Source organism: Scleropages formosus, chromosome 4, assembly GCF_900964775.1.
Source record: "Scleropages formosus chromosome 4, fSclFor1.1, whole genome shotgun sequence".
In the NCBI taxonomy this organism is placed as follows: Eukaryota; Metazoa; Chordata; class Actinopteri; order Osteoglossiformes; family Osteoglossidae; genus Scleropages; species Scleropages formosus.
In genome coordinates, this window is record NC_041809.1 from 1826165 (window position 1) to 1840026 (window position 13862).

Sequence of the window (13862 nt, forward strand, 5' to 3'; positions counted from 1 at the left end):
AGGGCTCTTTCGGACCGGCGGCCTCGGCGTCCCGGCTTGCGAGCAATGCTTTGTTTTCCTTCACAGCTCATTTGTAAGGAGCCGTGTTCTGGCACGGTGCGCCGCATTACACGATTGTCTTGCGCAGAGAAGCTCCCGGCGCCGTTGTACCCGACACGCCGCTTTGAGGAGCATCGCCGAGTCCGATAGCAGCGTCCCCCGCACGGAGCACCCTCAACAACAGGACAGGAACATCTGCCTCACCTGGGGTTCAGCTGAACCCCAGCGCTGAATCGGGCTCCGGTGTGCCCTCCTGGATGTGGGTACCACATCAATCTGAACCACCTGGACCAAAATCAAGGGCCAATGATGAATAGAAAGTGCTTCTGGAGCGGCCAGTGAGGAATGTCGTGGGAGCGCTACAGAAACGAACACATCCGACAGGAATGTGGTCGTTGGCGTGATTGCGGGCTGAGGCTTGGCTCAATAAACTCAGCGGTTGCACCGCCACACTGTGGTCAAGACGGGAGCCATCAATGATGACCATGGTCCCATGGACTCTTTCGCAATGTCCAATGTCTCGGAGAGTGCGACCCTCCTGTCCGACGACAGACCATTTAAACAGTGCAGCCGGTAATCCCGGAAGTGGGCGTGGCCACAGGTGCGGAGTCCCTGGTTCGATGGCCTCGACTCCAGGCCACAGCAGCAGGAAGGAAGCACAGACTCAAAGGCAACTATTGGATCAAGGGCAACAGCACCTTCCAACACAAACCAACACCCACCAACCAACAGCAGCTTGCAATTAGCTGCAGAGAGACACCGTGGCAGCGCTTTGGTCACGCCTCCAGCCGCAGGACACCAGTACCTCTCTGGACTGGACTGTCCACTGACCAATGGGCTCTGAGGAGACACTGGTCCAACGAATGCTGAGACTCGGGGAACGGTCGAGACCGATCTCGCGGGGCACTTTGGCTCACATGAGACTTGACTGCCTTTCAAGACCTCGAGAGGCACCCTGAGTTACGGTTGAGGTGCAGACAAAGCTCTGCACGTCTCGGAGTTCCCTCGCAGGATCTGGCACGTTTCTACGGGGTCGTGCCATCACACGTGCGTTCCGTCCGCACAAAAGCGTCGAGCCGCAGCAGCTCCACAAAGACGCTAAACCGGCTTCCCCGCTTCCTGAACACGGCGTGTTTTCGCTCGGGATCCGGTTTCGCCGTTCATGCGTGCGTCCGTGAGAATCTGACGAAACCGACAGCACACTTCATTAAAGATTGAAAGGCAAGGAGTGTTTTTGTTTCCTTTCCCGCAATTAATCGCCATCCCACAAGACGTTTTCTTACATGTACGTTTCGAGTCAGGAGGAAGGGAAGAACAATCCAAATTGGTTCATTTTAATTGCAAACGGCTTGCTGGCTGGAATGTGCCAACTGAGCTGCCGCGTTCCTGGGAAACGAACAGAAACACGCGGAGAAACATGCACCGCGGCCTCCGTGCACCGACAAACGCAACACATGGCACCCCTCACGTGCTCTCTTCCTTGTTTGTCCTTCACGATGTAGAGCCGCACCTCGAACGAAAGTCGACGCGCCGTGTTTGCCTTGGCTCGCCGAAACTGGCCACCGTTTCAAACGCTTTATCATTTAATCACCGAGCAGCTGAGACCATCGGAGTAGAGCAGGTTGGTGGGGAAACCTGGTGCCAAGAGTCTGAACTTGAGCAGTTCTCTCTCTAATATGGAACAGAAGGTACGGAGAACTTTTTAAAGGTTGCTGGTTTGGAGAGGACGTGGCTTGGAATCGGTGCTTCAGCCAAAGACTTTGACGTCAGCGGCGAGGGCTCCTTCGGGGTTTAAAAAGCCCTCGAAGTGAAGGAACTGAGGATCCCGATGCTGTTTCGCTGTTGAACATGGCGGTGAGGAGGAAAGCTCTAGAGAAGAAGATTATTAGCAGCTTTAGGATCTTTGCTCCTCCACCTCTGGTTGCTTGGTCATCCCATTAAGCCTGTACGTTCTTAGAGCCAACAAAGCCTTCCCTGTGTCCCTCAGAGCTGCTGAATCCCTCCCACATTAAAGAAGGGTCTCAAACCCATCTCTGTGAGAGTCACTTGTCTCCTGATTTCCTCACAGATATATAAATGAGTCCAACACCATCTATCATGATTATCTATGTATTTGCTATTCGAATTTAACTTCCATAGATAGACAGGTGAGCTCCCATCTGCCTTTCAGCGCTGCTGAATCCTTCCCATCAACACCATCTGCTATGATTATCTATGTATTTGCTGTTTGAATTTTTTCTTCTTTTATTAGGAGCTACTGGAGGGATGTGAAGCAGCAACACGGTGGTGTCATGCACACAAGTTGTGTGTCCATAGTCCTGCGTATGTGCCTAAAAGCTCTTTTTCAGTTGTCAATGTACTTTTGTTCAGTCTGAATTGTAGAGGATTTTTTTTTTTTTTTTTTAAAAAAAGCATCTGAAAAATGAAATACTGCAAATGTAAATGTACAATGAGAACAGCGGTTGAAGCACCTCCTCGGAGACCAAGCTGGTCGTCACACCTCGCGGTGTCTCTCGGACTCCTCGCACCCTCAAAGGATGACCGCACACAGGCTGCAGCGTCATGCCTTACGTCCCAATTTCTCAGCCCGGTCCTGGTCCTTTTCCGCAGCGACACCCGATGTAAAACCCCCCACAAGGGGGACGGAGGAAATTATTTGTGAGGTGTCCACACACCACCACACACACGGAGACAGGAAAATGAAAATGAAGCAGCGCGCATCTGCCTCTGGAGCGCACCCCCTCCCCACACACACACACACACACACCTCCCGCCCCCCCATCCCGGTTGCCACCCCACTTGTAGCGGATTGCGGCTGACAGGGTAAACTAACTAGAGTGCCCCGCGAGGGACGGCGAGCGCCTGACAGCTGGCGGCTGCTGCGCTAAAGGGCACAGGCGGAGGGCCATTTCCATTTATTGTTAGTGTCAGGAAGTTGTCAGGCCTCGTGCACCGCCCGCGCTCCTCCTTGTCACCGCGCTCTCCTCCTCGGAGATAATGGCATAATGTGGTCAAAGGGAGAAAGCGCCGGCACTTTCCAGAACGTTGCAGACATGCACAATTTATGAGGAGGATAAAAAAAAAAAAACCCAAGCGCGGTGTGTGTGTGTGTGTGTGTGTGTGTGTGTGTGTGTGTGTGTGTGTGTGTGTGTGTGTGTGCCGAAGAGCACCCCCGTCTTTACCACAAACAGATTACATGGATATTTGTGGTATGACATCTATGAAAGCCATCAGCCACACGGAGAAATGTGGCTGCGGTCGTTTCGCCGACCCCGGCGCAGCGCACGGCTCCCGTTCCCGGTAGGCCGACTGTTCGGGATTCTGCAGTGACACGCAGGACCCTGGGGCTACAAGCACAGCCTCTTTGAGGCCAGGAGACACGGACAGCAGGTCCATCTTGGACATCAGTGACACGGCAACCACCTGTCCAGGTCAGACATTCCTGCCGGACGTCTACCTGCTCATTTACTGATGAGACACCTTTCTCCATGGCAACATGCTGCATTGTTACATAGTCATCCTTAAATTTGTCCTCCCAGTTATATAGTATCAATACTGCATCAATCCAGATAAATAGTACTAAGAACAACAACAATCATGGTGATGATAACAATAATAACAACAATAATATTTTTAAATAGCACCTTCAAAAGCAGTCTGTCATTTAACAGTGAGACAAAAGAAATACAGGGAACAGTAACAAAAAAGTATTCATTAAAAATTACAGCGGTAAAACATCAACAAAAGTCAAAACAAACTCATGGAGTTTAGCGGTTTCTGGCTCTGCGCGTGCGTGTGAGATTATGAGAGAGGAAGCGATCTTGAACATTGGGGCCTTGACCAAGGGGACTACAGCAGAAGGTGGGATTGGAACCCAAGTCCAAAGGCAGTGGCTCCAACCACTACGCCACCTGCTGCCCCAGAGCAGGGAAACAAGAAACTGCCGAATTAACACTAATTCAGCCCCAAGTGCACTACCTTCCACCAGTGTTCAGCAAGCGTCTTCAAACCCTGTGCCCCGGGGGTCACGGCCGAGGTCACCGGCGCATCGCTCTCACACAAGTACACGGAACGAGCCGCACACGCGTCGCAAACACACGGGGTTCGTCTCTCACTCATTTTCAGGACCACGATTCCTATTTGGGGCAGCAGGGGGCGCAGTGGTTAGGGCTGCAGCCCTGCAGTTAGTTAAAGAACCAGGTCCAGTGGTTTAAACCGCACCTCCTTCTGTAGCTCCTCTGAAAGAATACAGTTCCTTACAGTGCTTACAGCGGTGCTTACCCTGAAATAATACAGTAAAATTACCCTGCTGCATAGATGGGAAAATCAATGTAAACAGCTTAACACTGGAAGTCACTTTAAAGAGAAGCATAAATAAATAAACATAAATGTCAGGAAATGCAAATATCCATCATCATGAGCTGAAACCGCTGAGCAGTGAAAGCGGTTAAAGCATTGGCTTAAAGCATTGGGTCACACAAACCCGGAGCGATGCGGACAAATACCATGGTATAACTGTTTATATATGTTTATATACGTCTTTGGTGGCACAAGTGCCAAGAGATGTAGTCCCTCTGTTATTTCGTTGTTATAAATCAGACAGAGGGGCACCGAACATCTGCCAAGATTCAGAACCAAAAAGGGTCCAACGCTGCGGACGAACGCTGAACCCCGTCGTCGGAGCTTTTCCAGCCCACGGATACGGTTACCAAGGGACTTGAGCCAAAGAGCGGATCAGGCGTCCGCTGTCGGAACGCCGCTCACACACCCATCGTCTCTCATCTCGTTTCCCACAGAAAAGGACAAATGGGGAAAATAAACGCTTCTTGTTTTTTTTTTGGGGGGGGGACGGGACTCGAGGTTTAGATTACACTTCAAAGTGGAGATGAAAGCAGTTTAAGTGCAAAAAGGTGGACTATCAGACAAAGAAATGGGTTTGAGTCCCGTGTCTCCAAAGGCAGGACCTGAAAAACAGGCATAATCGCCGGATTGCCATGTGCGCTCATCATTAGCTGGAGCGGCGCTCTCCTCTAGCGACCGTCTCTTTTTACCAGGGTAAAGAGGGTCAGTAATCGACGGTTCAGCGGGATTCCATCAGCGCAAACTGCGAACGTTTGCACGGGGCAGAAACACAAACACTAAAGTAACAGACCGCTGGGGGGAGTCCACATGGCCCTCGGCCTGCCCTCCGACTGACCCCCGGACACAGCCATTTGGTGCCCGGGGGGGTTCGGTGAGTTCCATCCGGTCCGAGACGACTTCTGGTAACCAAACACACGTGTGGTTTTCTTGGTCGATGAGGCTACGGAAGCGGGTTTACCACTGATGCTCTTCTCCGAAGCTGCTTACACTGATTCACCCATTTATACAGCTGGGTAATTCTTACTGTTCACTTCACAACGGTACTACAGCAGGAGGTGGGATTCAAACCTGGGTCCTTCAAGCAGAAGGTTGTGGCTCCAACCGCTGTGCCATCTCGAGGCCTGTGCTCTCAGCAATGACTCCAGGACGTGATGAAGGACACATCTAAACGCATCTGAAAGCCCCCGGGCGCAACTGGACTATGATGCTCATTGGACCAGGAGATCTCACACCACTGGATTGTGGCCCCGCCCTCTCCGTCTCGGCTTCTTCATCGGTCAACGAACTCATCTCTGCCAGAGCGGCACCGCCCACAGGCAGCTTGTAACACTTTAGACGCCCGGGGCGGGTGGGCAACCACTGTTACTCGAACTCTCAGCCTGGGAGTTATTTTTCTTTTCCTCTCCTCAGTCACCACCTGACGTAACTCATGATATTATTTTAGCAAACCACCTGCTTCATTTATGTCCATTTGCTTTCAACTGAAAATTAACTGAACCTACATCGTTGGGTTTTTCAGAAAATTTTCGTCGAGCAACAAAGCGACGATTGCAGGAACCCACGTTCTCCATCGGCGACACGGGTTAGACCCCGCCGGTCTCCTGCAGGTGGCGCGGTGGTCAGAAGCGCCGTCTTCGATCTCACCTACTGCTCTTGATCGAGGCGCTTACCATCATGCACTGCTGTAAAAATGAGTAAATCGCTGTAACAACACTCACATCGTAAGCTGCTTAATGTCGCCCGACGCACATGTGTCAGACAGGCGGGGGTTTTTCTGCGGCCGAAGGGTTCCGGTGATTTCCGAACCCTAAAAGACAACGAAAGAAGCCGCGGTGCAGACAGGTAACAGTGAAACCTGCGTATCGAAACGCGGGCTCGCGGCTCAAAAAAAACCAATTAAGGAGCTGTTCCTTTCAGCAGACGGCACCCCCGCCTTTGTCTTGGGTACAAACAAGCTTTTTAAAAATAATGCCACCTCCGTGTCCGCGGATGTCATTCCAAATACTTTCCCTCTTAATTGCTTTGGCAATTCGTACGCATCACACGGGTGAGTCGAGACCCCCGGCAGATTATACGCCGTCGCCCGTCTGGCTCAGGAGGGAGCCTAAGGAGGAGCGGAGATGACTGCGGGACTAAATAATAACACTAATAATCGCTTGTGCTTATGGGGAAGAGGGTCGCTACTTCCTGTGACTCATCAAACAAGTGTGTTTTCGAGCAGCACGGGGAGGGCAAAGCACTGGGGGCTCGGACAGGAACCGCGGAATCGCTACCCGTCCTCGGGTACGAGCGTCAACCTGTATGGGCGTGGCATTCGGAAGCCTGGCCACGCCCACTCCCCCTGGACTCCCGTTTGCTTTAATCATTTCAAAAAGTCAAAGTGTGAAAGTGACATGTCCCATATCTTTCTTTAGTCTTTTTTCTTTATATGTATCCGTGTTGTAACATGTAGCCCGGTGATATTTCTTACACTTTTACGATATGACTGAGAAACGCTACACGTACTCTTGTTCATATTGGCTTCTGCGTTATTGTTTTTGTGGCTTCGATTTAAAAACAATCAATCAATCAATCCAATAAAGGTTGGTGTTGGTTCCCGGGGAGGAAACGAGGACCAGGTGCGGCCAATGTGGAAAAAAACCACACCTGAGAAAGAAATACTGGAGAGGGATGTTTTCGCAGTTTTCGGGTGGGTGGGTAAAAGTTTAGACTTCGGGCGCTTTGGCTGGTTAATTTCATTAAAAAGTATGGGAAAGAACAATAAGAGTGAGACCCACCGTAAACCACTCCCTTCCTGCTCGGTCCCCAAACCCGCTGTGCCGCAGCAGGCGCCACAAATCCAGCCAAACTTCACAACGTTCGTTCCTTTTGGATGTTCACGTTATTCCTTCCTTTATCCGAAGCTTTTTTCCAGGGCGATGCACAAAGTGAGCTTTTACAGTGAGCCGCTCACACTGATCTACCCATTTATACAGCAGGGTAATTTTTAAAGTAACAAATCAGAGTAAAGTAACTCGATTAAAGGTACTAGAGCAGGAGGCGGGATTTGAGCGGCGCTTTCCGAGTTGCGACACGACGGCCCCAACCACCGCGCCCCCATCTGCACCCATAGCATTGTCACCAGAGCCGTGTTCCTGAGTTAGGTACGCAGCGCGGCGCGGGAGCAGGGCCTTATTTTTAAAAACTTGTCTTATTTCCCAGAGCCCACATTAACATCCGACCCTGAAATCAAACAGCGAGTCGTAACCGCCCCGCGCCGGTGTAATTACGAGCCGACGCGAACCGTGACATTTAAAGTGCCTGTGGCAGTAATGAGCTATTTTCGTCAACACCTCCCGCGCGAACGGGCCATTTCCCTACCGGCCGTATCTCCCCGCGCCGCGGTGCGTCGAACAGAACCGCAAAGCTCTGGATCTGCGGTCGCTCGCTCTTCGGTCAACGCCGTTGGCGCGCCGCCGATGCGGCCCTACGCAAGAGACTCCCACCGCACCATGAACCGGAGCACCATCGTCACCGCCAAATACGCGCTTCCCACCACCTCTACAAGCAGCCGCTCGTGTGACGAGGTATTGGACCGCGGTGTCGGACAAACCGGCTGGGCTTTGACGGACAAGCGTCTGCTTCTAAAGCTCTTCATCTGTTGCTGTTGCGCTTTGCTTTAAGGAAACCCGTCTGCTGAATTGTGCACAAATACATGTTTTGTTTATAATAAATGTCAACGACAGGCAACCTTAGCAGGGAGGCGAGACGGACGTAGCGTCACGGAGCGCGGCGGGCCAAGACCCAATTCCGAATGTCCCAGCAGCCTCGCGGAGCCTCCGAGGACCTGGAAAGGCTCCCGGCCGGTAGGACGCACACCGCGAACGGGTCGGGACCCCCTCAAACTGCGGTTTTGCCGACAAGTCGAGTGTGGAGGGAATGCCCCTGGGAGGGGGGCACGGCTCTCACACGCTCCCGTTCCCTAATTAAGACTCCTTTCTCGCGGCTGCCAGAGGAAACGGGCGGACCACACCTTGGAGTCCCCGAGGTGGAATTCCGCTGTGTGTTGTGTGCCCAAACACACAAACACAGTAATGAGAGCAGAAACCCACAAGCGGAACCCGACCGCAAACACGGCACTGCATCGTTCTTAAAACCCACGATTTATCTGAGTCCTTTCTCCAAGGCAGCTCATACTGTTACATAACCAACTTTACACTGATTTACCCTTTCATGCACGCGGGTGGCTGCTACCGTATCAGTTCAGGGTAAGTACCTCGTGTACCGATGTACAGCAGGAGATAGGATTTGAACCCCGAACCATATTGCAAGGTGATGGTGTTAACCACTATGCCACCTGCTGCCCGCTGTATCAAAATCAGTAAATGTGCAAATAGTGCTTTCCAGCATCGTGGAAAACAGATAAAAACTGCGCTACAGAGAAGAGCCCCTTCGGACGAATCATGCAGCCTTGACAAAATGTTATTGCTATTATTATTATTATTATTATTACATTTTTATCCAAGGTGTCTTACAATGTAAGGGCTCTACACTAAGCCACTTACACTGATTTACCCATTCATACCGCTGGGTAATTTTTACATCTCAATTTAGATAAGTAACTTGACAGCAGGAGGTGGGATTCGAACCCGAGTCTTTAAGATTACAGCTTTAATCAATACACCACCTGCTGCCATAGTGCAGGGCTACAGTGGGAAAAGATGAGATGATTATGAGGATAAAGCAAAGTAAAACTGGGGGGAAATGACTCATTCAATCATCTTCGCTCGTCAGATAGTTTCCAGAAGGATCCGCACTTTGGACGAAGCCCCGCTGCACCATTTAAAAGCGTCATTAACTTCACTGAGACAAATAGATGCCTGGAAGGGAGGAAAATGGCAGGTGATGAGCAGCGGGTTTTAAAGGGCGTTTAACACCTCTGGTGTGATTTCAGGGGGGCCACATGGAGAGCCTGGGGGGGGTAAATAAAGAGGGACGAGAACGACTTCTCTTAGAGGCCAAGTGAAAAAACAGACAGCGATGGGATGGGACGGGACGGGACAGTCAGGATGCACGGGAGAAAGGCGGGGTGGCTCCAAATGATAAAAAGTCATCCTTCAGCAGGCAGACGGGGCTCTATCTGCTGAGCGGAGATCCTCATCATCCCGCAACCGAGACAAATTCCTCAGGGGTGATAACGCGGCCCCGGCGCTCGGCCCCGCACTCCATACATCTCCCCCGACAAACGCAACCATTTACATGAGATAATTCTCCCTCTTTGGAGACGAGAACCCCCTGCGCCTGCGCTGCTCCGTACACGAGGAATTGTTCGCGGGGAAGATGGTTCCCGAAGGAGACGCCGAAAAGCGTTGATTGGCGTTTCGCACCGCGGAACAGGGACGCCTCCTTTCATTGTTGATTCGATCTTTGCGTAGCAGCTGGTGCTGGTGCCTCGCAGCTTCTGGGTTGTCGGTTTGAATCCCACCTCAGTCTGTGTGGGGTTTCTATCTTTTCACCGTGTTCACGCAGGTTTCTGGGTGCTCTGGATTCCATCCACAGTGGAAACTCTAAAGCGCCCTTATTTTATATGTGTGTGTGTGTGTGTGTGTGTGTGGGTGGATAGATGGAGTTCATTATTATTAGTACCGGTAGCAGTATTTTTATTATTTTTTTAATTTTTTTTTTGCATAACGAGATTCAACCTGAAATACCAAGGTTTGAAACCAGTACAGGTGTCATACCATGTTTTAACTGTCATTGTTTAAAAGTTAACTGGCATTTAAGGTATAAAATGTTTTCCCTTCAGGAATTTAATTTGATCATTATTCCTCCATAGTACAGCGCAAAAAAACCCACATATATCTTTGACTCTTCCGCTGGGTGGCGATGACGACCAGGCAGTTGCGTATCGCAGTTTTCGGCCTGCGGTAAAATCGTTTCTGGACGTGAGGCGCGAGGACGTTGTCTCCAGGATAAAACAGAGCTCCACAAACCCGTGTCTCTATTTTATTGCGAAGGGCGGCATGCGGGGGGGCTCCCTCCGGCAATCCCGCGTCGACAACTGAGACAAATCGAGCGACGGGAACGTGCCGAGCGGAAGGAGCCCCGACGTGATTGGTCAAGCCGTGTAAAAAATGACTCCTAACGACAATCGCGGGGAAGAGAAGGAGTCCCCCCTCTAAGCGCGCTTCACGCCTGCCGAAGTGGGATATAAAGTTATCTTTTGGCCAGAACAACACAGAGAAGAGCTGCAGGAATAACATCCACGTTGGAAAAACGGCAAGCGAGGCGAGGCGCCACCCGGAAATGAGCTTAACGTCTCGTGCCGAGCAGCTCAATTTGCGTGACGTTTTGACAAGGTAGAACGTTTTTACCGCTCTGTCTCCACCCCTCCCACCCCCCGCAGGCTCAGCTGACCCAAGAGGATCGGGGTGGCGCGATGGCTCTGCTTTCACCGATAAGGATCGGGTCGGCGGGACACACTCAAACGACGGCTGCATTTCTGAGGCCCGACCCGAGCGGGAGATGAGATAAGATCCACTTGGGAACGTGCGATTAGATGCGGACGGCGTTCCGGCTCCCCGTGCAGAAACGCTAATTGTTGGGCTGGACTGCAGAGAGGCCTCTGCACACGGGGAGATCCGCAGCGGCACAAGGGGGGGGGGGGGGGGATCTGTAGCGCTCTCCCACAAACGAAAACGACCCCGTTTCATCCCTTTTAGCAATTCCGTGATCCTATTCTTCGCATATCCGGATCAAAATTCTTGGACTAATTGGTTTGAATTGTCTTTTTTCCCCCCGTTTTGCCTATCGCCCCGTGGAATGATTAGTACAATCATGTCACGGTGTGCGCAAAATTTCTAAAAGAGGATCCCCGGGGTTAGCGGCGTAGCGCTGTCTGGCTGAGCTCCTCGGCGGCCCGGACACGCTTGGTCGCCTTCAGATCTGTCCGGCCGCTTGATGCAAATGCACCCCGACGGCCCCCCCCCGAGAAAATGGCCTCATCTTGGTCCAGGGAAGGGCCTTACGCTGAAATTCCTCCTGTACTTAACTGCATTCAAACCCGAGGGCCCACGCCCGCACTAGCATGAGAGCTAAAAGTCCACCAAAAAACCCCCAAAAAAGTAAAAATGAGAAAATCAGATAGTAAGACACAGCATGTTTATATAATCAATATTTCACAGTAAAATCAAGTAACAAGGTTAAACGCCAAAGAAAACATCTATAAAAAGTTAAAAGATTCGCTTACCTCCTCCACCGCCAAGGAGAGTAGAGTTTGCTGTAGGGAGAAGAAAGAGAGGGAGAGCGTGAGCACTTGGCGCTCTACAGAAATATTTCATGCTTCATCATAAGAAAAGCAAAAGCAGCAGAAAACAAATCCCAGAACAACCAGAAAAGAGTCCAAAGAGACACCGTCCTCCCGCCGGACACGTGGTAGCAAAGCTCTCGGATGTTCAACAGCTGGCGGATGATGAGTTCATCAGGGCTCGGTATTCGGGTCCTTTCAAATTCAGTGCGTTTCCCTAAGGCCGGATTGTGCACCGCAGAGCTGCTGGTGGAGGGGGGACCTTCGGCGAACGGGGGAATCGGGGGTGCCGGAAAAAACCCACCGCTATCTGTCACTGAGTCTGGGAGAGCAGCGGCAGCGGGGGGGACGTCTTCAGACGCCTGATGAAGGAGATGCTCCGAGTTCCACTCGAGTCTCACTCGTCCCGTGACACCGATAAGCAGTCTACAAAAGGCCCGCGATCGTTCTCTCTGAAAAATAGCCACAGCAAGAAACAAAATGCATCTCCCTGACGCTCGCACCCGCGCCTCTCCGCCGCACATCTGCAGAGCTGGAAACCGCACGCTAATTGGCGCCGCGGCCCCTGTATTGGAGAGCAACCCCTGACACCTTCTTCGACGGGCCGCGGTGCATCGCGGTAACCTCAAAGACGGACTCCCAATTATCGGAGGAGATCTCATTAAAACGAGCAAGTTACGATTTAGCTCTTCATTATCTGTAATGTCCGGCCCCCATAGGATGGAGGAGAAGATTAATTGGGATTAAAATTCGAAACTGAGCAGGTATGCATTTTTTTTTTTGCGCTGTTTCAGCAACAGGACAGTAGAAATAAATTACCCACAAATCGTCTCCCAGAATCTCTTCTAGTAGCAGAAAGATTCATTCCTGCATCACAGAAAACCGGAGAAAAGACCAAAGTAACTGTTTCTGTCTTTATTTATTAAACACCTTCGTCTAAGTCAAGTTACAGCATTAGATGTTCTATTGTACCCTGATTTACCCATTTTACAGCTGGGTAAATGTTCTGTAACAGTTAGGCACCTTGATCAGGGGCCAGTCCGCTGGAGGTAAGATTCAAACTTGCAGCCTTCACATTGCAAGAGAACAGCGCTAACCACTACACCAAAAGCTGCGAAGATTACATCAAAAATACAGTGTGAAATTGTATGAAACATTGTCTTTCTCAGACCCACATAACCAATCCTTCACATTATTGGCGCAGACACCTCTCAACTCAACCTTTCGGGAAGTATAAACCGGACCAGCCAATCAGAACGAGAGGGTCCAGAATGCACACGCCACCAAAATGCACGTGTGTGTCGCTCAGCAATAACCTCATCACCGTAAGAGGTACAGGAAGATCCCTGTGTACAGAGGGTCGGAGGGCTGAGACCACGGGAAATGCTGCAGTTGCCGTAGCAACAGGCTCTCATACACAGACCTCAGGGGTCTGATTTAGAACTACAACAACCCATGTTATACATCACCTCCTAGCATCACTATCTGTCCATCGGTGATCAATGGACAACCTATACAGTCATGATCTTATGGATGTGGGAGGCCCCCCCCCCCTCACCGTGACTCCTAGCCGCAGACACAGAGTGCCCCCCTCCCCCCGTCCTGACCGGTCATCCCGTTCCTGCAGAATTAAAAGCAGTGAGGTCTAATTACCTGACATTATGGAAATGCACTACAGAGTCGCGCTTAATTTATTCCGCTCTGCGCTGCGGATAATCGGGGAATAAAAGGCGAGGAGGATAATCAATTTGACACCGTTATAATATCCGCAAAGATGTAAGGGGTGCAGAACGGATGGCAGCAGACATTCCCCGTACCGCAGGCCTCTCGGCGGGAGCGCGACAGCCACGAATGAGCCACTGGGGGAAACAAAAGGGAATCTGTTCACCGCACCACAGCAGGGGATTCTGGGTAAAATGCAGATTATGAGGGGGGGGAGAAAAAAATTACACACAAGACACAGATGATATGTGGAGAGCTTGGTCTTACTTGACATTTGATGTAAATTATAGTCTGTGTGTGAGGCTCAGTGCATATTATACATATATATAGAGACACACACGCACAGAGGGTACTTGAAAAAGCACAGTGTGTTTTTTGTCTCTGCCGCGTGAATCACGTGAAACGCTGCAGCCCTTTCACCGTGCGGAACACGCCGAGTCCCTCGCATGCACAA

General features: G+C 51.1%; 1 protein-coding gene across 2 annotated transcripts in view; it reads right to left on the reverse strand.

Annotated features, from left to right (window-relative positions):
- The window catches only part of macrod2 (mono-ADP ribosylhydrolase 2), a 257408-nt gene that overhangs the window by 133440 nt on the left and 110106 nt on the right, over window positions 1-13862 (reverse strand). For both annotated transcript variants that reach the window (XM_018740111.1, XM_018740110.2), the window contains exon 4: window positions 11630-11659. In XM_018740111.1, coding sequence (XP_018595627.1) covers window positions 11630-11659 — 30 coding nt within the window. The remainder of the gene's footprint in view (window positions 1-11629; window positions 11660-13862) is intronic.